Below are 25,870 nucleotides of genomic sequence, written 5' to 3'. Positions count from 1 at the left end.
GACTTGCTTAGTAGTCTTAAAACTAGAGGCCAGCCTTCAGCCTCAGCTTGGCTGGTTGTCACTCCTAAGAGGTTCATTGGGGCCTTATAGAAATGAAACCATGGGCAGACAATCTTGCCTACCTGGGCAGTGCTGCCTGGGCATAGCTCCTGCATGGCCTCCTTCTCAGGGAGAATGGGACAAGGATCTTCATTTGGGGGTCACTACTGCCCATGTAAAAACCAATTCATGTTACTGGTGACAATGAGCATTCCGACAGTACTTTGTTGACTGTGTGTTTAAACTATTATTCCTCCCATAACACCCTAATGAGATAAGTTGGCATTATCACTGCCATTTGCAAACAGGGGAATTGTGGTGACAGATATTTAAACAATGTACTCAAGACACTAAAGTCAACTTTCCTGATGAGGTGGACCAATGTTTCTGGTTTCTCGTCTCTCCCGTGAGATCCCCTTTCCCCTTTGCGTGTCTCTTGCTCCTTTTCCCAGCCTCACTCTTCAATTTAAGGTATCAGAGGAGCCACAGAATGAAGCCCTTAATGAGAACAGCTGATAACAAAGAATGTTTATTTATTTCTCTTCCCTTCCAAAGGAATTCCAAAGAAAAATGGCAGGTCAGTAACACTTATCTACAGTGACGAAAGCAGTTAGATTTCAGATATACCCATACAAGAGGAAGTGCTGCCCTAATCTATCTTACTTTTGTTGACGAGTGTGGAAATATGATGAAATAAATGCAACACTTTAGAATCAAGGTCTTAGCTAGAAACACCTAGTATCCTCCTTTGACAGAAGGGTATATGGAGAGACAGAAAGGGTGTGAGCATTTCAAGGAGATGGCTGATTTTCAGAGCTGAGGCTGGCGCTCCAGTCTCTGACTTTGAGTTCAGTCCATCTTACTTATTTATTTATTGTTTGAAACGGAGTCTTGCTCTGTTGCCCAGGCTGGAGTGCAGTGGTTTGATCTCAGCTCACTGCAACCTCTGCCTCCTGGGTTCCAGCGATTCTCCTGCCTCAGCGTCCTGAGTAACTGGGATTACAGGCGCTCACCACCACGCCCAGCTGATTTTTGTAGTTTTAGTAGAGACAGGGTTTCATCGTGTTGGTCAGGATGGTCTGGAACTCCTGACCTTGTGATCCACCTGCTTCAGCCTCCCAAAGTGCTGGAACTACAGGAATGAGCCACGGTGCCCGGCTGTCCAGTCCATCTTCTATGACACCCTGCTGTTGCCCAGGTTGTCAGTACCTTGCTGGCCCCATCCCTACACAGCTGCACGTCAGGCCTGTAATTTCATTCTTATAATCTCTAACAGTCTTGTCCCTGTCAAGACGAGGATCTCTATCATTTCTAATTCAGTCTAACGTTTTCTTTCTGGATGATTATTTCATTTTGTTAGCACATTAGGCTAAAAGCTCAAGGCTGCTGTTTCAGCACAGCACAGAGGACAACTCTATCTCACAGAGGAAGGCGCCAGTCCTCCAACACAGACCACACCTCCAAACATGACCCAAGGAGCTTACAAATGCCTGGCCCTGTTCACAGGACGGACAGAGCAGACAGCTCAGGGTCTGTCTAGCATCCCTTCTGGGCAAAACTGCAAGTCCCCATCAGGAAGACAGTGGTCATCTGCACTACTTCACAGATGAAGGGAAATACTTTAGAAGCAAAAACTTAGCCAGGAGCAGTGCGTGGCAACCATTAGGCACATAATAAAGGTTGATTAAATGAATGAAAACCCTTCTACGAAGATTTTTGAGGTGAAGCTTTTTAGAAGAGGAATTGGACATGCTAATGAACTTAAAAGATAAATGGCTTCTCTGGGAACACTGTATAAACATCAATTTCTTAGTAAAAGTGTGATAAAGAGAGAAGATGGATAGCCGTGTCTCCCACTCTGAAACTATGGCGAGCCAGAGATGAAAAATTCTTACCCTCCAATCTTGGTTTCATTAAACTACAGGCATCTGTCATTGTGTTATATTTTGCAACTTTGTTCTTTTACTAGAGTTTGGGTTGATTTATGCCTGACAATGTACAAGAGATATGTCTTCATCTCATCACAAAGTCAACTTCTAGGGACCCCTGAAAAGCTTTTCCAATGACCACTAGTCCCAGTCGTAGGGTGCGGGTTTTTCTTAGTTTTAGTTCGAACACTGGATGCTCTTGACCTTGCCCTTAGACTTTGGGGAAGGGCATGTCCTACTGTCTTGAGGCTGTGGCCCTTGGTGTGGGGCCTCCTGAGCAGCCCAGACTATCAGCTTCATGGGAGCCCTGGGGAAAATGCTGATTTTCTTCTTCCTACTTTATATAAAGTCTGTTACTCCTGCAGGGAGGTCAGGAAAAGTCAGATTTAGGAAAGAATGTAGCTTGTCACAACATCCATGACTCCCACTAACTTCAGGATACAAGCCAGTCTTATTGGTATGGCAGATACGGTCCTCCATGATTTGGTCTCAACCTCCCTTTATAGTCCTGATCTTCCATCCCTCTCCTCCAGGCCCCATCAGCCTCTGTGAACAGCTTCTCCCTTCCCTGGTGTACCAAGCTCTTCTTTTACCTTTGTGCCTTTGCCTGTGCCCAGAAGGCCCTTTGTCCTTTTTGTGACTTGGTGAAATACTCATGCTTCAAGACCCCGCTCAAATAGTTGTCCGTGAAGCCTTTCTGGATTCACACAGGCTGCCATTTCTTTCCACTGTTCTTTCTTCATGCCTTATGCAAACTTTTCTAATGATACGTAGGACTCTCCAAAAGTTACCTGTTTATGAGTTTATCTCCTCTACCAGTCTGTGAGCTCCTGATATGCAGGGTGGGGGTAAGTACTCATTGTTACCTCCTGAGCCTAGCCTTGTGCCTGGCCATAGTCATCTCTAAGAAATGTTGAGACAATGGAGAAATGGCCTGAAACTAGATATTGGAAGCCTTTGATATCCCAGCGAAATGATTCAATGCTATCTTCAGTGATATCCATTGTGGGGTATTCATAATGATCCACTGGCCGTCAGGGAGAAAGTATTAGAACTACTATTTATGGTTTGTCAAAAATTAACAATGAAAGTAAGCTTTTCTAATATTTTCTATAAACTGACAGTAGCACACATATTTAATTTATAAATAAATACATACATTGGCCGGGTGCAGTGGCTCACGACTGTAATCACAGCACTTTGGGAGGCCAAAGCAGGTGGATCACCAGGTCAGGAGTTCAAGACCAGCCTGGCCAATATAGTGAAACCCCGTCTTTACTAAAAAATACAAAAATTAGCCGGGCATGGTGGTGGGCACCTGTAGTCCCAGCTACTTGAGAGGCTGGGGCAGGAGAATCGCTGGAACCCAGGAGGCGGAGGTTGCAGTGAGCCGAGATCGCTCCACTGCACTCCAGCCTGAGCAACAGAGCAAGCCTCTGTCTCAGACACACAAACAAACAAAACACATGACATTAAGAACAGGAGCCCCTTTGAGAATTGTAGACTGCTGTTATAAGTAAGGGGAAGCCACTGAAAGACTCTGAACAGGGGAAAAACATGAAAAAAACCCGAGTGTTCAGGAGAATCGGTCTTATAGACAAGATGGAGATAAGAGTCACCAATCAACGGGCAAGGCTCTGACAGGCCCATACACAAGAGATAAAAGACTAGACAAGAATAGGAGTGACAGAAATGGGGGGAAAAGAAGATCTAGTGAAGAATGATCATCATTATCTTTATTTGCATCGTTCCATCAGTGGAGCTGGGTCACACATTGTCACAGTAAGGAGAAGGAGAAAGAGCCACATGGACACCCTAAATGCAGTCACAGAATGAGACCCCACGCTGAACTCAAAGGAGAACATGGAATACTTTGCCCCAGGCTTAGAGTCTATAAGTGAGACTTTCAAAAAATGGTTTTCTCCACTGGTTTAAAGGGGCAACAAATAAAGGCCACTCCTCGGGCCTGTCCAATCCCAGATTGGGGCTTCTCAGTAAAGACTATTTATAGCTCAGATTGTTGCAGCAAGGTTATGCAACTGCTGCGTGGGGCAGGCAGGACAGCAGTTCCGAGCCCTTGCTGGGTGAGTGACCGTCTGACCGTCTTCTGGCTGCTTCCTGTTGGCTTAGGAGACAACAGAAGAAGGTGGATTTGTTTGTCCATTGAGCAACCTGCCATTGCCCTGCTTGTGCCCACCTGTCCCCCTTTAAACATTAACAATCTGTTAAAACATTTGGGTTTTGTGCCCAAGGCCGAGGGGATCCCAAGAGAAAGAGGAACAGAAAAGGGGAGGAGGAGGAGAGAAGGGAGGGGGGAGGGAGGGCATCAACAATTTATTCATTCAACAAACATTTCTAAGTGTCCATGGTGACCCAGACATCATGGGAACCTTGGGGTACCAGAGTTGAGTAGAACACGACTCCCATCCTTAGGGATTCACCATCCAGTAGAGGAGAAAGACGTCTAGACAGAAGACAAAAGGGAAGGAAAAGCTCGATGCTGTGCCTTCAGCTCAGCTTCTCCATTTTTTAGAGAAGGGTTAATGGGGGAAGCAGAGAGAGAGATGAGAGATCAAACTTTCCAGGGCCTTTGTCTCCAGAGCAGAGGGTCTCAAACCTTAGTGAGCAAAAACTGATCCAGAAGACTTGTTGGAGGCGTAGCTTCCAGTTCAGCAAGCCTATTTCAGCAGATTGGAGGTGGGCCCAGGGCTCTGCATTTTCCCAGCTCTCTGGGGGATCCAGGTGCAGGTAGTCCGTGATCACAAGGGGATGCCACTCTTCCAAAGCGGGCCTGGAAAACCAGAACTGGCAACTTTCTGGCCCCAGAGCTGCCAGCCATGGGGCAGGTCCACCAGAGACTGATGGAGGAACGAGGAAGAAGAAAGGGAAAGGAACAGGGAACCTCAGAGAGGATTAGAGTGGGAAATGGAAAAAGAGAAAATCTAAGGTGTGCAAAAGAGAAAAGGGATGCCTCTCTAAGAAGGCCAGCGAGTATTAGCGGAGGTGCTAGGGCCGCTCAGGCTGGCTGACGTCCATGTGTTAGCCATGATTTTTGGTCTTTCAAACTTGAGGACCTGCCTAAGCAAGCACAGAGCAAAAAACAGAAAGTTGACTTTGGTAGATGCTTGGGCATCAATATCACGTGGAACCAGCCTTTTCTTTGATACCTTTTGCGTTTCTTGCAGATCCCGTGTCTGCAGCACGTGCTGATCGCCAAGGGTGAGGCTGGATGAAGCCAGAGGCTATGGAAAGGAGACTGTTTCAGAGGACTTGACACCGTCTTCAGTAATTTCTCTGGTTCTTGGCAGCTCCATTTGGCTGTGTCCCTACCCTGCACAACCCTCCCATGCAGTCTACTCCAGGGCAGCGTCCAGCTGGTGACCTGAGAGGGCAGCGGTGCGCCAGTCTCCATGAAGGTTGAGCTCGGATGGCCAACAGCAATTTTCACCCTGTGGTCTACAGCTCTTCATCCTGACTGCATGGAGATTGGTCTCTCTCTTCAGCTGGATTGAGGCCACCATCTGAGCCCCCGGGGTACGTTTGTCTGACCCTGGCACCATTCGATTCTTCTACAGCATCAGGTACGATGTTCCTAGTTATCTCAACCGCATTCCTAAGGCGCGCTTCCTCTCCTCCGCTCGTTTCCAAATGGACATCTCCTCCCTTATTCTTTTTCTTTAAAAAAAAAATTTTATAATATAAATATATATTAAAAATAGAGACGGAGTCTTGTTATGTTATCCAGACTGGTCTCGATCCCCTTGGCTCACGTAATCCTCACACCTCAGCCTCCCTAAGCGTTAGGATTACGGGCATGAGCCACCTCACCCGGCCTCCTCCCTCATTCCTTAAGCGCCTGCTCTAGCATTACCTTCCCTGTGAATTCTTTCTTTCTTTTTTCCCATTTGGAATCCTTTTTATTTTATTTTATTGACAAATAATAATTGCACAGATGTATGGGGTGCACAGTGAACTTTTGATACATAGAAGGTATGGTGATAAGATCGGGGTAATTGGCATATCTGTCACATCAAACATTATCATTTCTTTGTGTTAGAAACTTTCAAGATCCTCCTTCTAGCTCTTCGAAAGTATATGTTACTATAAACTGCAGTCATCCTACAGTGTCATAGAACAAGAGCCCTTATGCCTCCTATCCAGCTGTAATTTTGTATCATTTAGCAAATCTCCCTGTTCTTTATCCCATCTTCCCTTTTCTCATTTGAAGTTTTTATCACGTGGTACTGGCACTCGGTTTGGTTATGCGCCACCCATTTTACTACAGGTTCCAGGGATCTAGTCTCAAGGAGGTCACTGGGGCAGAATGATTAGGAACTCAGGCTAAACTAATTCAGAATCTCAGCACTGTCACCTGTCAGCTGTGTGACCTCAGGCAAGCTACTTCATCGTCCTTGTCTCCGTTTCCTTACCTATAAAATGGACTAACAATTGTACTTACTATTAAGGTTCAATGTAGTTACTATTAAGGTTATAACTTGGTCCAGCACCTGAAACATTGTAGCTCTCAATAAATGTTTGTTCTTCTCATTATACATATTTATATCCTTACTTTAATCTCTGTGGATTTAGTACAGAGTGGATGCTCAATCATGTTTATGGGATTAGCAATTAAGATATGTACCTGTATCGCTGCATCTGTCCATTAGTATATTTTAAGAAGGAATGGGCAATTCAGTATAGATCATAGATCAATATTTTATGGTGTTTCCTCTATGCGAGGATTGGTTCAGAGTGGGATTATCTACCCGAGCTTGGGCAGTCCATCAATCGCTCTTCTTTTGTGTCCGCTGTTTCAGAGTGCCTTTCTCACTTCGGTTCCCATCCTTATATTTGCTGCCCTGTTTCTGAAGGAGCAAATCAGAAAATGGTGGCTTTTTAAAAGGACCTTCAACTGAGCCTGAGTTGTCTAGAGGAAAACAGCAAAAGAATTCTATCAAGTCTGTTGTAATCTGAATTTCCCCTTTCCCCCTATCAATTTCCACCCTGTGAAATGAGGTGGGAGGAACGAAACACACTCCGCAGTCCCTGATAATTGCAGCGGTCTGTGATCTTTTTTGTCCGTGGGGGCACTTTGAGCTCAGCAAGGTAAAGCAACATTAGCAAACAAACACAATGTAATGACTAGTTCTGGCTCTCTGATAAGGATACTCTCAAAAAGAAAACAGGTGCAACCTCTACGTTTGCCCGATTTGCTGCTTGTCTTTGCACTTGCCTGGAATTACTAGAGGCTGTTTGCCTGGCTGAGCTGAATGTCTGAAAACCTGGTTTCCGCCCCTTTGAGTTCAGAAATTTTGAGAAAAGATAACAAGGGCGGACTGAGCTCAGAAAGAACTAAGCTTTTCTTAGAGATTTTAGTCAAATAATAGAAGGTTAAACATGAAGAGGAAATGATTGGGAAAATATGTGAAAAACCAGTAGCAAATCATGTACTGCCTTCCAGGAGACCTGGCTACAAATCCCTGCCTTTACCATGGAGGTTAGGTTGGGGGTGGGGGGGGACTTCAGCCTGCTCCTCAGCCCTGCCCTGTCCCTGAGACAAGGAGCGCCCCTGGCACCGCAGTGGGATCTCTGCCCTGCCAGCAGGCGGGGCCCAGGCACAGTCCTTTGCCCCATCTCTTCCTCCCTCTACTATTCAATGTGGCTTACTTTGAATCCATTCTTCCTGTCAGGCCTCATCCTCATTAAATCTATGCTCCTTTAGAAAATCATTTTTTAAAAAATTACATATGCCTTGGATTAGTCTATTTTGCATTGCTATAAAGAAATACCCAGGACTGGGTACTTCATATAGAAAAGAGGCTTTTTGTGCTCGTGGTTCTTCAGACTGTGCAAGAAGCACGGTGCCTGCATCGGTTTTGGAGGAGGCCTCCGGAAGCTTTTCCTAATGGCAGAAAGTGAAGAGGGAGCAGACGTGTCACATGGTGAGAGTGGGAGCAAGAGAGAGAGGGAGGAGGTGCCAGGTTCTTGTTCACAATCAAATATCAATAACTAATAGAGTGAGAACTCACTCATCACCAAGGGAACCAAGCCATTCATGAGGGGTCCACCCCCATAATCCAAACACCTCCTGCTAGGCCCCACCTCCAACATGGGGGGGGTCACATGTCACCATAAGATTTGAAGGGGACAAACCTCCAAACCATATCATATCTCTTCCCTCAAAGAGATTATACTTGGCAGCCACTTGCCTAGGTCTGTCCCACCATCCCCAGCCAGCCAGTGCCAGCTCTGGCTCCTACCTCTTCCCACCACTCTTGATTGACTGCTGGCAATTGGTGGCATGCTTTCCTGTGTCTTAATGTCAAATTTGGAGACACTACAGTAAAAGACAGTCCCTAAATGAACCATTCTTCCTGTCAGGCCTCATCTTCATTTAATCTACGCTCCTTTAGAAAAGCATTTTAAAAAAATTTACATATGCCTTGTATTAGTCTATTTTGCATTGCTATAAAGAAATACCCAGGACTGGGTAATTCATATAGAAAAGAGGCTTATTATGGCTCATGGTTCTTCAGACTGTGCAAGAAGCACGGTGCCTGCATGGGTTTTGGAGGAGGCCTCCGGAAGCTTTTCCTAATGGCAGAAAGTGAAGAGGGAGCAGATGTGTCTCCTGCTCCATGAGACCTCCCCTCAATGAATGTTTCCTGGGCATCATCTATAAGCCATTAGGCACTACTGGAGGCCCCTAGGAAGAAAGGGCCCTGGGATCCAGGGGAAGAAGCAACTAGCTCTGCCCTGGGGAGCTGGGGAGGGTTTTGCAGGTAGAGAAAGGAAAGAAGGGCAACCAGGAACAGAATGCAGGGTGTGTATGTTGAGGGTTGAGAAGCGGAGGAAGCGCAACCTGTTCAGGAAATGGGAGGCCGTTCCAAGGAGCTGGAACACAGCGTGCAGGGAAAGTGATGGGGGATGACGTTGTGAAGGGATGTAAAGGCATTTGGACTTGCCCCTGTTGGCGATGGGATAATCATCAGGTACCTTAGCAAGGAGCTGAAAAACAAGAGTTTTAGGTCTTCCCATTTAAATGAACCTGTTCACTCAGCACTCTAGGGGTATTGAAGTAATTAGAAATGAACCTTGAGAAGGGATGGTGGGGAAAACACCCCCAGGGCAAGCCGTAGGTGTGCTTTCAACCGGTGGAAACTGTTGTAGAAAGTGGGATCCAGTTATCCCAAATCTTCACCTTTCTGGAACCAACTGACAGACACCTTGCAGGAACCAAGCTTGTTTTATTGCACTTCTAGAATACGATTGACTCGGCTACCTCCAACTCCTGTCATATTCCACATTTACTTTATGCACATATATTTACATATTCACCATATTTACATATTTATTATATGATAAATAGTAGTAAAGTGCTTTGTAAAACACAGAGTGCTCTACAAACAGATTGATACTTTGTATTGTAGCTTTCCATGGGTGTGCTGAGAGGCTGTAGCCAGAATACATATTGCTCAGATACCCTCCTCTGAGAAAGTTGCTCTCTTCAACTTCACTCTAAAGCAGAAATATGGAAGTAAGAAGAGATGGGCATAGCCAATCACATCAGCCAACTCCAATTTCGTGACCAATATTGTGATTGTTACAAATTATAACCCCAAGGCAGTGAAGATAAAGTGTGTTTTGTGGAAGCAGGACTTTTGCCTGGGGGTGGTGGCTCACACCTGTAATCCTAGCATTTTGGGAGGCCAATGCGGGGGGATTACTTGACAAGGTCAGGAGTTCAAGACCAGACTGGCCAACATGGTGAAACCCCATCTCTACTAAAAATACAAAAATTAGCCTGATGTGGTGGTGAGTGCCAGTAATCCCAGCTACATGGGAGGCTGAGGCAGAAGACTCACTTGAACCCAAGAAGTGGAAGTTGCAGTGAGCCGAGATCACGCCACTGCACTCCAACCTGGGTGACAGAGCAAGATTCTGTCTCTAAATAAATAAATAAATAAATAAAAGCAGGACTTTGGAGGGCCTTTCATATACTGAGAATTCAATGGTCACCGAGAAATCAAAGAAGGTTATTTGAATCCAGCCTTTCTCAAGGTTGATTTGACCAGCAAATCTCCTATTTCCTGGTCCACATTGCCTGGAGGCCCTCCAAGAAATAGTCTTTGTCCTATATTTCAAAAGGAAAATGTTCTTTTCTGGGGGAAGCTGTAGGTAACCTGTAATGTGGGAACTAGTCCAAGAGGCAGCACCAGAAGCTGCAGTCTCGGAAAGCCAGCAGCTCCCGTCTCTGCAGTCGATTCTTACCCTGTAGCCTTGGGTCTGATCTGAGAGGCTTCCTCTGAAGTTCTTAGCTAAGACCTGCCCTGCTTCCCACCTGCCTCGCTCTACATGACCATCTTTTTACCATCAGCCCTGACTCGTAGCCTTACCCTACCTCCCTAGTATTCCCTTTGCTTGATATTTGTAACCCTGACCTGGGGCTTCTTGTAAGAACTCAGGGAGAAGGACCCAAGGCTACCTTGATAATATTCTCTCATTGATGTAACACCAGCTTATGAAATATCACTATTCTATTCTATTCTATTCTATTCTATTCTATTCTATTCTATTCTATTCTATTCATTTTATTTTTGAGACGGAGTCTCACTCTGTTGCCTAGGCTGGAAGTGCAGTGGTGTGATCTCGGCTCACTGCAACCTCCATCTCCTGGGTTCAAGCAATTCTCCTGCCTCAGCCTCCCGAGTAGCTGGGATTACAGGCACCCACCACCACACCAGGCTAACTTTGTATTTTTAATAGAGATGTTTCCCAGGCTGGTCTCAAACTCCTAAGTTCAAGTGATCTGCCCGCCTCAGCCTCCCAAAGTGCTAGGATTATAGGCATGAGCCACTGTGTCCGCCCCACTTTCTTCACATTTTTAAGTTGTTGTTTGTTTCTATTGTGGAAGGAAGGTTCTTTTGGGACTCCTTTTATTCTATGATCTGCGTCTCATAGTCAGTAATTATTTTCTTAATTTTATGCGTGCTCCCTAGGATATAATCTGGTTTTCAATCTTCATGGCGTGTCTGTCTTGTTTTCACCTCTGATGCTTTTGGTTGTCTTCATTTGAAGGCAAGGAGAAACCGTCATTTGTTTTTGCTTTCGCATTTATGATTAATAACATGCGATTCTCTCTTTCGTATGGCGCTTTCAGAATTACCTGCACGGAGTGCTCCTCACAGGTGGTCGTGGTGCAGAAGGCAGCGGTGAACAGGAGCGCTTTCCCCTTTGCACTGGAGAGAGCTAGGTTTTCCTGGTCTGGCCCCTTTGGGGGTTTGGTTCCTAGGCTTCTGACTCTCACGACACTCCTGAGTTCTCTTTGTAAAGCAAAAAGAGCTGATTTCTGAAATCACATGCTACAGTTTAAATCATTCAATCCGAAACTGCATTTGAATAAGAAACCATCCTCCAGCTTCAAGCTTTCCCTTCATTAGCATTAGTTTGTATTCAAGTTAAAAATGTCCTCCTGGCTTCCCCTCCCTCCACTAGAATTCTTGGTTACTTTCAAAAGCCCCATTTTACTTTTTGTTTGTTTGCTTGTTTTATTTTGTTTTGTTTAGAGACGGAGTCTTGCTCTGTCACTCAGGCTGGAGTGCAGTGGAGCCATCTCAACTCACTGCAACCTCCGTCTCCCCAGTTCAAGTGATTCTCCTGCCTCAGCCTCTGGAGTAGCTGGGATTACAGGCACGCCACACCCGGCTCATTTTTGTATTTTTAGTAGAGACGGGGTCTCCCCGTGTTGGCCAGGCTGGTCTTGAACTCCTGACCTCAAGTGATCCGCCCACCTTGGCCTCCCAAAGTGCTGGGATTATAAGCATGAGCCACCATGCCTGGCCCATTTTACTTTAAATAATGTAATTCCTTCTATTCTTCCAGGCATTCACCTGGCTCCTAGGGCTTTTGTGCTGTAGGCCTGTATTTCCAGCTACTTTTGGAAAAAATCTCTCTGGAGTCCCAATGAGCTGGTCACATCAGCCTGTCCAGAGGTAAAGCACATTTCCCTGCCCTCGCGTGCCTCTCCCTTGCTGTCTTTCACTTAATCAAGGCACACAACACCCTCTACAATGCTGAGCATGCTCAGGTCCTCCTGGGCTTCATGGAGTCTTTCTTTTTCCTTATTCCATTGGCCTAATCTGATTGAATTTACGTTTTGCACATTTTGCATTAGTAATTCTCTTGCATGAATCTCTTTCTCTTCCTCCCTTCTGCCATCACTAGCTCTTGTCCTCTCTTTTCTGGACTGTAGAATAATCTCTTTGGTGGTCTTTCTGTGGTCTTCCCTTCCCCTCCACTAAATCTACTCTCACTCAGTATCAAGAAATACTTAATCAGCAATGAATACTCTCCACCCAGCCCTTGACCCATTGTCAGTCTCTGACATCAGCTCCTCTCCAGCAGAGCAAAGTGCAACTGCAGCCAGCTCATGCCTTCAAGAGAAGGACTGAAGATCATTGTGTGCCTGAACCAAGTAAGTCTAACTGCTCCTTCACCAGCTCACCCAAAACTATAGGGGCTTTCTACAACCATGTTCCCATGGCTCTGGGAATTCCTCCAGGCTGGAACTCTGGTTTGGTTTCCCCAGTTTATATCCTATGCTTCATATCAAGATCTTCACACTTTGCCTATCCTACAAGAAGCAGCGGCCAGGTTGGACTTTCTGATAAGTTTTGGAGGTTGCTTCTTGGCTCACCCTTGGTACCTTGTTCTACTAGCCACAGCTAAGCACCACAAAGCCTAGGTGACTGGGACACTGCAACCCAGCCCAGACCCAACACTATGGCCTTCTACGGTTGGGCATGGGATCCTGATGAGACTTCTAGGGCCAATACTAACGACTATGAGGTTTGCAAGGTGAAGTTCACTGGCAACCTCTTATAGTCCATAACAAATATTTCTAGTTTGTTCATTCATTGAGTCATCTAACAAGTGTTTATAGAGCAACCATCAAGTGCCATATATATTCCATAGTGTTAGGGATATAGCAGGGAAAATGTCAAAGTTTCTACTCATAGAATCCGTATTCCACTATTGGAGGAAAAAAGATAGCTCATATAGCATCAATCATTGTCAATGATCTTAAAGGTCTGAAGACAATTAGCTGTATAAGATGTAAGTGACTGAGAGGGAAGGGCTATTTTAGAAATGCTCAAGGAATTAGCTCTGGGAATATGACGTTTAAACAAAGATCTGAATGACAAGAAGAAGCCAGCATGCCAATTTTCGTGGGCAGAGTATACTGAGTAGAGAGACCAGAACACGTACAAAACCCTAAAGTGGGAATGAACCTGGATGAGTTTGAAGGACGGGAAAGAGAACAATGTGGCTGGATTTGATAAGCAAAGAGGTGAATAAGGGGAAAAATTAAGTCAAACAGGAAGACACAGACTAGATCATGTAAGGCCTTGATAAGTGATATGGTTTGACTGTGCCCCACCCAAATATCATCTTGAATTGTAGTTCCCATAATTCCCACTGTTGTGGGAGGGACACAGTGGGAGATAATTGAATCATGGGGGCGATTACCCCCATGCTACTGTTCTCATGATAGTGAGTGAGTTTTCACAAGATCTGATGGTTTTATAAGTTTTAGAAGGGGTTTTCCCCCATTTTGCTTGGCACTTCTCTCTTGCCTGCCACCATGTAAGACATGCCTTTGCTTCTCCTTCTGCCATGATTGTGAGGCCTCCTCACCCATGTAGAGCTGTGAGTCCGTTAAACCTCTTTTCCCTTATAAATTACCCAGTCTCAGATATGTCTTTATTAGCAGTGTGAGAACAAACTAATACAGTAAATTTGCATAAGACATTTGCACTTCCCTTTGAAAGTAATGGGAAGCCATGCTCTGCACACCCAGAAGAAGAGTGAGATTGGAAACCATGGTGATTGAAGACCTATTGAAAGTGAAGACTTTAGCCCTGAGGGAGAGAGTGACTGCAGAGTTTCTCAGATATCTGCAGCTGGGGATGATATCTGGATGGGACACCTGGCCCCTGGGGCTAGTGAGGAGTTCAAAGAAGAAGGAGCAGAAATAGATTCAGGAGACAGTGAGCAGAGACTCAATGTTCTGTAAGTAAGTGCTCCTAGAGGGGAAGTATTAGAGAGGTCGGTAGAGGGGCCCAGGATTCCGGGAAGCTGGAGATCCCAGCTCTAAGACCTGCTCTTTTAGCCTCAAGACAGATGCACAATTATAGGTTGCAACAATGGAGTCATTTTGAAGAAGCAAAAATACTCAGTGCAATGGACTGAATGTTAGTGTCCTTGCAAAATTCATATGCTGAAACCCTAACCTACTATGCAATGGGATTAGGAGGTAAAGCCATTGGGAGGTAATGAGGGTGGAGTTCTCAGGAATAGGATTGGTGCTCTTATAAAAGGGACCCCAGAGCTCTCTCTTGCCCTCATTCCACCACTTGAGGATACAAGAAGTCTGCAGTGTGCAACCTGGAAAGGACCCTCACCAGAACCTGACCATGCTGACACCTTGATCTTGGGCTTCCACACTCCAGAACTGGGAGAAATAAACTTCTGTTGTTTGCATGTCACCCAGTCTATGGGGTACTTTGTTGTGGCAGCCCAGATGGGCCAAAACACCCACATTCATCACTAGCAGGCCCTGGACATATTATCCTATTGATTCTCAGCTGTGCTCTCTTGCACCATGGGCACCCTGAAACAAGACACACACATATGTAAAAATAAATGTAAAAATGGCACCCTGATATTTACGCAGGGTAGGCCCCGGATGTGCCCACCATGCTAATAGTATAAATCCTGGCTTCAGGCAAATGGCCTTCTGGACCTTCCAAAGATCTAATAAGCAGCTCTCCCTCGAGAAGGCCTTTCTCCTTTCATGATTGTTCCTTTTCTTGCATGGTAGATTTTACCTTTGCTAATATGAAATGATTTAAAAAAAAAAAAAAAAAAAAAGGAAAAAAAGCAACCCTACCAAATAGAAGGGACTTTGAAAGTGTGAAGACGGCTCAGTTCTCTGACAAGCCCTGCTGCCTCAGCCCACAGTGAGGCACTGGAATAAAATTAGGACTGTATGAAGGATGAATGGGTCCAGTCTCTCTCCTGCAGAGCCCTGCCGTGTGGACAGGGCCAGAATCATCACTTGGTTCATAAGCTGGAATAGAGCGCCTTTCATTCAGAGTTCCCAGGGCACTTCACAGCTGCTAAAATGATCCTAAGCAAATATTTGTAGCCACACAATACAGGTGGGAATATGGAGGTACCACGAAGAAAAAGGATTGGCCAAAACCCCCAGAGTGAACTCCAGAGGTAGGACCACAAGCCAGGACCCGAGCCAGTTCAGGGCTCTGTCAGCAGGATCCGGTCTGGGAAAGGAGGGTGGGATTTCATGACTGAGCAGAGCGGTGATCAAACAAATTTGGGGGGCCCACAGTAATAGCTGGCTGTGAGCCCACTGCTTCCTAATCCAGTGCCACTCAGGCAAGTGTGTTCGGTGCCTTGGTGACCTGCAGCTCTAAGTGACTAGGGAGCTTTAATAATTCAAGGCCTCTAATTAGATTGACAGTGTCTGTCAGAGTGAGATGTGCTATTGAGTGTTTTCTGTGTTCCAGACAAATTCACTTATAGTTTCAATTAAGCCTGTTTCTTGTATACTGGGGCCCAAAAGGCAAGCGCACAGAACGAGCTTGTGATTGTGCTGCCAAGACAAGGGTGAGCACAGGATAATCTGCCTACCAGAGGCTGTAGGCTGGAGTCCAGGTTGGGACTCAAAGTCAAGATAAAAAAGTGTGCTTGGATATGGTCCTTCGGGGCGGAGACTGCTACATCCTTGTCACTAATGATCTTCAAATAAACAAAACTCCAATGAAGTGTTATCAGTTGGAATCAACTGGAATTGAAGATTCAGCATTTCTAGCATGTTCCTAGGAGCTAGAATGGATGGCAGGCAAGGCAGAAAGGATTTGGGAGGAAGGAAAAGAAAGAGAGAAAATAAGCTGGGCTTCAGGACTCATGACGGGCTGCCCCCAACACACCCCATGTGGTCCTTAGAAGCTGTTTTGTCCTGGGGCTTCTCCCAAGGCTTGGATCTAAATAGAGGCCTCCCCAGATGCCAGGAACTCCGCGGAGCTTCAGGCCTCGTCAAAAACCTCCCACATGGTCTTGGAGAGGTCAGCAGCCATTCTGGCAATACAGACTGTACAAATTCAAATGCCAATGCCTCCATTGCCAGCTGTGGGATCTTGGGCAAATCACATCATCTCCTAGTGTCTCATTTCTCTGGGCACAAATCGCCTGTATCTGACCGGGTTGTGAAGTAAGAAGCTGATCGAGTGAAGAAGCACTTAGCACAGAGCTGGCCTGCAGCAAGAGCTCAAAGCATTAGTCTTTGTAATTATGATTATGTGCCAAGCCCAGGGCACCCCAGAACTTACTAATTTCCACTCCCTCTTCAATGCAGATCCAAATTCACTCTTGGGTCCAATTTAACTTGGCAGTTACGTCTAAGACCTAATTCCCAAATTAAAGAGCTTTGGACAAAAGTCCACCTTTGATGGCAGGTGAGGAAGGAAGCCAGGCAGTGTTGACAAGTCCTTCATCACTGACACTTTGCTCAGCATCCGTCAAGGCTGGCCCTGGGTGAAACCGAGAGACATTCCAAATTTACTGTCATTGAGCTGCACCTCTCTAGCGCCTACCATCTCAAGATTTATGAGCCCCACGAGGGCTGGGGCTTTGGCACAGCCTGTCACCCTGAATCAGTAGACAGGCTTCCAGTGAAGTCATCTACCAAGGGAGCATGTCTGCAAAAGGGAGTGAGAACCAGCTCAGCTGGGGACACGCGCAGTCTGGGACTGGCAAGGTGGAGTCAGGGAGAAGCAGGGCAGAGGGGGCCGATCTCCATGCTGGGCTGGGCCCCAGCAATGGAAAGGCATCTTGTATACTGTAGAGAGCCACACAGATGTTAAGGGTGTTATCCTATGATTGTTACTACTTTTCACTGGAAAGCCAGTTGTTTAATATCAACAAGGTAGTCAACAAAGCAAAGGAAACCAGAGAGATCTGGGTCTGTGGCTGACACATGTGCGACTACAGACAAATTCCATCACCCTTCAGAGCGTAGCTTCCCTCTCTGTGAAGTCCTCAGACAGCAGGGTTGCTAAATGGACTGAAACTGATAAGATAGATCTTGCCCCTGCCACAGACAGAGAATCAACCAAAGTTCTTTCTCCCTTCTCTCTGGTGAAGACACAGGGTACCTTAAAAAAAAATGTATATATATATATGTGTGTGTGTGTATATATATATATATAATGTAACTTCAGAAACTAGAAAGCAAGATTGGCACCAGGAAAAGCTTCGGTGGTGAATTGTTTTCATAGTATCTCCACTCCCTTCAAAGACCATGCAGAGAGGGAGTATCTAGTTTGGTGTGGTTCAGCCTTTAGCAGTCATTGCGGTGTTTGGGAGTGCTTTCAATAGGCAGAGATGTTTTGTTGGCCCGGGTCCTATCTCTGTGGACTCCAAAAGCAGGAGCTTGCAGATGTGTGTGGAAAGGGTGGAAGAGCTTGCCCAGGAGGCTGAGCTGGAGGAGCCTCAGCGCCAGGCTTTGTGTGTTGGCTGGAATATGCTTCTTGTAGCCCTCAGTGGGCGGCAAAGAAAACCACCCACAGGCCGGAGAATGTGAGGGGTGTCCAGGTGCCATGAGAACATTCTACTCAAGTCCACTTGATAGAGCTGTTGCTCCTGATGGCTTATCCTGTGTCCCCTGCCTGGACTGCTTCCAAGCCTCCAGGCCAGCTGGTCTAGGAGCTGCTGAGAAGCTGCGTGTGTGAATCTCCTACACCCTGGCAGCCAGTGGCCGGGCATTGTCAGGCTTCGTGGTGGGAGTTCGTGGAGGGGCATGGATTTATCCTTCCACCATCAGTCCAACAGAGGGCCTCTCTCTGCCCTGACCTTATTCGCTCCTGCTTCCATTATACTAACACCACCACCTCATGGACAGACCTGCTCACTACAGGTAGCATTTATTTTATTTCATTTTTTTTCCGGTTACTACTGTCCTCTGGGAAAATGCATCCTCCTGACAACCTTCTAGGCTATGGGCATGCAAAGGAAAGCGCAGCCCAGGAGAAATGTCCCTAGGAATATGAGCACATTAGACACAGAGTAGCAGACATTATGTGTATTCATAGACATATACAGATTATGTGTGTATGTATTTACACATATGAAACATGTACATACATGTACATACACATATGTATTTACATATATGAAATATGCATGAGATATGAGATATATCTACATGTATCTACACTTATGAATATCTCATATATATGAAATCTCATATATATGAGATCTATATATCTACATTTCACAGATATGAGAGATCTACATACATCTACAGAGATCTATGATAGCTCTCATATCATAGATATGAAATCTACATATATTTACACACATATCATAGATAGATCTACATATACCTACACACATATCCCATAGATACCTCATATATCTATATTTTCTTTATTACATAAAGAAAACAATAACATAAATATACCTATGAGTTATCTATGGGATATATGTGTAGGTATATGTATGAGATATTTATGAGATATGTATGTTTCTTTGTGTGCATGAGCTCCAGCTAATCTACATTCAACTTATCTCTTTTTATTTAAATGTAAAAATATATTACACAGTATATATTAAGCATATGTAAATATATAATATAAATGTTGCATAGATATTCCTGGGCCACCTCAAGGTCAACCTTGAAATACCCTGTTCTGCCTTCCATGTGCTTCTCAGGCTACAGATTTTAGTATTTCTTTTCCGCCCCAGTGTATGTTTTACCTTGGTCTCACTGGGAGAAAAATGATTCAGCCTCTGGCCTCAGGCTGCATATCAGGAAAAAGAGCTAGTGCTGAGCATTAGTAACAGATGCAAAGGGCCAAGCTCAGGCTAGGCATATGCGGGTATGGTGGAGGTGGTGGGGCTGGTGGGGGCAGTTGCCTCTATGGAGCTGTGGTCTTGGAGAAGACAGTGCTGATCTCCCTCAGGAAGACCCCACGGCCCTTGCCCTCCAGAAACCACATAGTTAACACCCCTGACCTCATTAGTTGAATGAATGAACTAATTAGAACCTGGGAACTTGATTCTGCTGCTGATGGTTCTTTGGCATCGTAAACACACACAGAAGTTGGAGAGGCAAGGTCATGTTGGAAGTCTGGTTATTTTGCAAAGAATGAAGTGAAACTGGAGGTGGCGGGGCCTCTGCGTTTCTGGATGTCTGGGCAGAATTCCCTCCCTTCCACAGGTCCCTCGTACCAGGGATGGGGGCAGAGCGCTACCTTAAGTAACGACTCTATTGCGTAAAGAAAACAATGAGAACTCCCATTTCATGCACTCTCCCCCCCAGTCTACACCAGCGAGCTCTGGGAAGGGTTTAGAGGCTAGAATAGAAAGAAGCTACTCCACCCTTCCAAAAACTTGAATTCACTGCCCAGTCCCCTCAGTTTGGTTAGAAATTGAGAAGTGACCCAGTGAAACATCTTATGCAATCTACTAACCAGCCCAGTGTAACACAAATCAGTACAGTGTGGTATAGAAAATGCTCACACCTGGAGTCCAAATTGTAGATTCTTGTCCTTACTGGAAACTCCCTGGACTGGTGAACTCGTCTCAGGCTATGACCAGAACAAAACTCGGTTTGGTTTCCTCATCTGTCAAGTAAGGACATTAATCTCAATGAACTTTAAGTTCCCTTTCAAGGTTAACATTTTCTGATCTTCAATTTTAAAACTATCAAAAGTTCCAATTAACTGATGATCATGATAATCTTGCGAGAATTGTTAGAATCATGACACAGGGAATCCCAGACAGCAGGAAAAAAAAAATCAAAAAAGCATTTATGTTTGATCTAGAAATTCAGGTTTACCATCCTGTGTGTCATATCGGAATATTGATTGTTCTGCAGAGAACTGAGTGGGTCTGGTGATATTAATAATTAATGCTGGCCAGGCTCAGTGGCTCATGCCTGTAATCCCAGTACTTTGGGAGGCCAAGCAGGCGGATCACGAGGTCAGGAGATTGAGACCATCCTGGCTAACACAGTGAAACCCCGTCGCTACTAAAAATACAAAAAATTGGCCAGGCTTGGTGGCAGGTGCCTGTAGTCCCAGCTGCTTAGGAGGCTGAGGCAAGAGAGTGGTGTGAACCTGGGAGACAGAGCTTGCAGTGAGCCGAGATCGCGCCATTGCACTCCAGCCTGGGCGATAGAGCGAGACTCCGTCTCGAAAAATAAATAAATAAATAAATAAAATAATTAATGCTAATAGTAGTCTACATTCTATGACCACTAATGGTAGTCAGCCACCAGAGGACAGAATAAGTCCCTGAGAGATAAGAGAGAGTCAATCACCAGCTTGACAATTGCTTTTGAGGGTCTGAACTCAGTCCTAACTATAAGAGACACTGTGTGGCACTTCTATGATTCAGCATCCATTTCACTCACAGGGCATCTTGAGAAGCAGAATCTGCTTCAGTAAGCCTGAGGTGGAGCCGAAGATTCAGCATTTCTAGCATGTTCCCAGGAGAAATCAGACATAAGTGTGCAGAAAAATTTGTGTCCTACAAGATTTCCTGCTGGGCGTTGACTGAGGGGGTCCAAATTTTAAATGCAGTTGCAGTTTAGAGGAACGGATGGCCCCAAATGCTAGAGGAGGAGTCACAGCTCTTGCAGAAGAGGAGGGTCAAGCCAGGCTGAGAGTCGAATGTTGCTGTGGTTAAAATGTTCATGGATAATGGAGAACTATCGGTTTGGGGAAGGGGAGGGTGAAAGGGGAGTTTTATGGGTGCAAGGGACTGAGCGTCGTGATGACTATAGTGCTATAAACTGCAGTGACGGTTCTGTAACACAGAGACCCTCATCTCAAGGCGCTGGCCTTTTTGTCCTCCAAATTGAGGTTTGCCTTTGACTTAATGGAACAATTTTCTTCTGGTGCCACAATAGCCATTTCATTCCAAGATGGATTGCAATGTGAACCGGTCTTTTTCCATTTCATGTCCCAAACCGCAGCACAATTAGTTTTGAAATAAATGTCAATAGCTTCTGAGCGAGGCTGTGAATGCGAGGCTGGAATATCAGCAGCCAGCCACAGAGAAGGACTCAGAGGTTCTGACTGTGCCCATCGTGCTAAGACACCCTGTGATTCCTGAGAGGCATTAATTCTGGTGTACATTCGTTGAGCATTTTTGATGCAAAGTAGTTTAAAAGACAGAAGATGGAGTTTGTTTTAAAGGTTTTAAGATAAACACAGATCAGCACTGTCTCAAAAACGCTGTGCATGTTTCCATGAACTCATGATCTTTCTGTCTTGACAGTCTCCAATCACATGTGCAGATGACCCTGCCATCCACCCATCCTTCAATCAGAGTGGGGACAGATGTTATCCGTTGAATTATATCCCCCACTGAGAATTCCTGTGTTAAAGTCCTAACCCCATTGTATCTCAGAATGTGGCTTTGTTTGAAAATAGGGCCATTGCAGATATAATTAATTAAGATGAGGTCTTAAACTTACTGGAATAGGGTGGGACCTTAATCTAATCTGACTGGTGTCCCTATGAAAAGAAGAAATTTGGACATAGACACTCACACACAGGGAGGATACCATATGAAGATGAAAGCAGACATTACAGTGATGCGTCACCTGCAAGCCAAGGAACACCAAAGATTCCCACCAAGTCACCAGACGCCAGGGACAGGCATGGAACAGATTCTTTCTCACAGCCTTCAGAAGAAGCCAACCCTACCGACACCTTGATCTCAGACTTCCAGCCTCCAGAACTGTGAGACGATCCACTTCTGTTGTTCAAGCTGCCCATCTGTCATGCTTTGTTATGGCAGCTAAGACAACAGATCAATGATAAACTTAGGTACATCAGTAAAATTAAGTTGTTGTATGTATGGCCTTGGGGAAAATCTTTTAACCTCTGTAAAATGAAGACGTTGGAGCAAGTGGTTAGTGAAATCCCTTGCAGGTAAAGCATTCTGTGATTTTATAAAATTCTTATATATTGATCCATTTAATGCCATTTCGTGGATTATACCTGGGAAGTGAGAGCTGAGAAACAGCAGCTGTACCCAGGAGGGGCAGGGCTCACCTGGAAGAGAGAGGGCCTGCTTTGAGCAGCCATAAAGTCAAACCACCAAGGAACCAGAGGGGATCTTGACTCAGTGGGGACCCTCAATACTAAATGGAGACTGGAGCATGTCTCGGCCAGCAGCAGACAGCCTCGGCACAGCCAAGCAGGGAGCCCGGGCTCCTCCTCCTGCACGAGGCAGCAGCACCAAGGGGAGAGAGCCCAGCACACAGAAGAGTCAGGAAGCAGTCGGTGGTTTATAAGTCAGCCTAAGAGGACTGGCCTGAGTTTCTGTCCTCCTAATTCGACCATAAGCAGAGGGTGAGGGGACCAACTTAACAGCCTTGTGGCTGTTTATGAACATTTGTTGAAGGAAACTCTTGATAAGGTGGCAGGTGGGAGCCCAGAGTCACTGTAATTTGGGTATGAAAGGAAATGTGACTTCAGGTTGTAGTCACTGGCAGGTGGCACGGGGGCATTTGAGTTGCATGTTCACCTCTGAGCTGACAGAGCAGGGGCCGGGTCGGGCTGCCATCAACACTGTCCATAATCCATGCTTCGCACTTTGGGAAAGCTCAATTTCTTGTACAAAAGGAGGATAATGAAGTAGGAATTTGTTCCAGAAATAGGGAAAACACTTTGCCAATGTAGTAATTAGGGCCATGTTACCCTTCTAGACTCAATTTTAATTAGCTGTTTATTAGAATTAATTTTTGTCATCATTACATTGATTATATTATTTAGTGCCAGTTGGTGAGGGATAATGTGTGTGCCCACAAAGCTTAGCTTAGCAATTCAAGAATTTGAATGGAGGAGGTGAAGTTACCCTTTTGCTTTTTCTTGGTATCAATCAACAAATATGAACCAGCTCTGTGGTGTGTGCAAGGTGCTGTGCTAGACACTTGTAATCAAGTTGCCTAGCCACATATAAAGTGGCCAATACTTATTATTCAGAATAATACAATAATAGAATCCTATGATTCCCGAACAGCCCTGCTATTCTCTCTCTCTGTTTTTGTGCTCATATTTTTTCCTCTTCCAGGAATGCCCTGTCCTGTAAAATGTCTCCTGTCCTTCAAGACCTACCTTTCAAGTGACCTTATTCACCCATTTCCCCCAAATCTGATGAATGTGAACATACCTTCCTTTGTATACCCAGAACTCATTGCAGGTCTCTCATGGAACTTCTGTGCTACTGTGTATTCTAGGTAATGGCTATTTGTCTCACTAAAGTATATATTCCCCAATATACTGGGTTGAAGAGTGTCCCCCAAAATTGGTGTCTACCTGGAACCTCAGAATAGGTGATCTTATTTGGAAATACGGTTTTTGCAGATATAATTCGTTAAAGATCTCGAGATGAGATCATCCTGGATGTAGGGCGGGCTCTAAATCTAGTGACTGATGTCTGTATAAGAGAAAGGAGAGAGAGATTTGTACACAGAAAGACACACAGGGAAGAAGTCCAAATGAAGATGGAGGCAGAAATTGGACTTCTGCAGCCGCAAATCAAGAAACAGCAGGAGCTGCAGAAACTGAAGTGACCAGAGGCAAAGGAGAAGTCGCCCCTGTTGCTTCCTGCAAGCGAAGTCCTAGCTGACACATTGACTTCAGATTTCTGGCCTCCAGAACTGTGAAAGAGTAAATTTCCATTGTTTTAAGCGACCCAGTTTGTGGTAATTCATTATGGTAGCCCTGGGGAACTAATACGCCTGAGTATAATCTATGATTTACCTTCATATCTCCTCAAATTTGCTCATAAGCGTTTGTGAAAACACTGTATTTGCTACACTGCAAGTCATTAATCTCTTATAAAAAAAAAATCAAGGACCAAGCCAAGTCAAATTATATTAATTAGTTGCTTTCTCTTGTGTGTGTGCTGGGGGGATACACATGACTTTTGTGTGTGAAGGAACCAAGCAAGACTCCTTGGATCTGGGTATGTACAGTGGCCCTGCTAATGCAAATATCTGAATGAAGCCCTGACTGCCGGGAGGAAGCCCCATACTCACAGTTAGAGGGATTTCTGGAAGAATTGAGATCCACTCTCTGTGACCCTGAGTGACACATGAAAACTGGAGTTCTAGTCCGGGTGTGGTGGCTCATGCCTATAATCTCAACTCTTTGGGAGGCTGAGATGGGAGGATCACTTGAGGCCAGGAATTTGAGATCAGTGTGGACAACATAGCAAGACCCCATCTCTACAAAATATTAAAGAATTAGCCAGGCTGATGCTCACCTGTAGTCTCAGCTACTCAGGAAGCTGAGATGGGAAGATCACTTGAACCCAGGAGTTTGAGGCTTACAGTGAGTCCTGATCACACCACTCCATTCCAGCCTGGATGACAGAGAGAGAGTCTGTTTCAAGAGAAGGAAGGAACGAAGGAAGGAAGGAAGCAAGGAAGGAAGGGGAAAAGAAAAGAGAGAAAGGAAGGAAGGAAGGAGAGAGAAAGAAGAAGAAGAAAAAGAAAGAAAGAGAGAGAGGGGGAAGGAAGGAAAGAAGGAAGGAAGGGAGGAAGAAATTGAAGTTTCTAGATCACTAGTTGGCCTGGGTGACAGAGAGGCCCTGTTTTGAAGGAAAAAGAAAGAAAGAAAGAAAAAGAAAAAGAAAGAAAGAAAGAAAGAAAGAAAGAAAGAAAGAAAGAAAGAAAGAAAGAAAGAAAGAAAGAAAAAAAGAGAAAGAAAGAAGAAAGAAAGAAAGGAGGGAGGGAGTGAGGGAAGGATGCGGTGGCTCACGCCTGTAATCCCAGCACTTTGGGAGGCTGAGGTGAGCGGATCATGAGATCAGAAGATCGAGACCATCCTGGCTAACAGTGAAACACCGTCTTTACTAAAAATACAAAACATTAGCCAGGCGTGGTGGCGGGCACCTGTAGTCCCAGCTACTCGGGAGGCTGAGGCAGAAGAATGGCGTAAACCCGGGAGGCGGAGCTTGCAGTGAGCTGAGATCGTGCCACTGCACTCCAGCCTGGGCAACAGAGTGAGACTCTGTCTCAAAAAAAAAAAAAAAAAAAAAAAAAAAAAGAAAAGAAAGAAAGAAAGGGAAGTTTCTACATCACTAATCACTAGTTGGTCAGTTGAAAGGCACACGGTCACCAAATGCCACAGTAACCATACCTAGGAATTTGGAGCCAAGACGACCTTAGGTTCAGGCAGAATAGTCTGTTATAATTTGGGGTTACCTGCCTGAGAGGTCTCCCCAGTGGGCACAAGGGTTGGGTTGGAATGTCAGAATTGGATATTCATTTCTTTTGGTTAAGCATTGACTCTTCACCCTACCTGTTTTTCATGCCTGAGCACCTTTGGGAGATCTGCTTAGAAACCAACTAATTTTTTAGTGGTTCTTGATTTATCAAATAATACTTGTAATAGCTAACGTATATTGAGTTGCCCACCCAATGCCAGGAATTGTATGCATTAAGCACTTTGCATGTATTAGATCATCAAATTCTCATAGCAACCCTACAAAGTAGGTATTGAAACTCCATTTTACAGATGAGAAAATTTGAGCCTCCAGAGGTGAAACAACTTTCTTGGGGTCACATAACCAGTCAGTATGCTGGATGTCCAGCCCAGTCATCCTGTCTCAAAAGCCCAGGCTGCCGGTTCAAGTGAATATTGCTTTTCTCAGGGTCTCTCTGACTCATTGAAGGCATGCGTGATTATGAGGGTCGTATTAACAGGAAGGAAAAGAGCAGCCAAAAGGGAGCTGCTGCTCAAAACCAGCTCCACAATTTTTTCCACGTCTGCTCATCCTGGGATGCACAAGGTCCG

At 45.2% G+C, this 25,870-nt stretch overlaps 1 protein-coding gene across 7 annotated transcripts in view; it reads left to right on the top strand.

The window, feature by feature from the left end:
* Positions 1 to 4,277: 4,277 nt before the first annotated feature.
* Positions 4,278 to 25,870, top strand: part of LOC114680180 (uncharacterized) — a 70,003-nt gene continuing 48,410 nt past the window's right edge. The window contains exons 1-4 of one of the 7 annotated variants that reach the window (XR_013397065.1): positions 4,278 to 4,664; positions 5,153 to 5,548; positions 11,850 to 11,959; positions 12,369 to 12,441. Coding sequence is in view for 1 of the 7 variants with exons in the window: in XM_077943017.1 (XP_077799143.1) it covers positions 11,931 to 11,959; positions 12,369 to 12,441 (102 nt within the window). In the remaining 6 variants the exon portion in view is untranslated. The other 6 variants (XR_013397063.1, XM_077943017.1, XR_013397062.1 and 3 more) reach the window with 6 other exon arrangements.

This window comes from Macaca mulatta, chromosome 8 (genome assembly GCF_049350105.2).
Source record: "Macaca mulatta isolate MMU2019108-1 chromosome 8, T2T-MMU8v2.0, whole genome shotgun sequence".
NCBI classification, from domain to species: domain Eukaryota; kingdom Metazoa; phylum Chordata; class Mammalia; order Primates; family Cercopithecidae; genus Macaca; species Macaca mulatta.
Note: the sequence above shows the minus strand (reverse complement) of the source record. Positions and strands in the feature narration are given on the sequence as shown.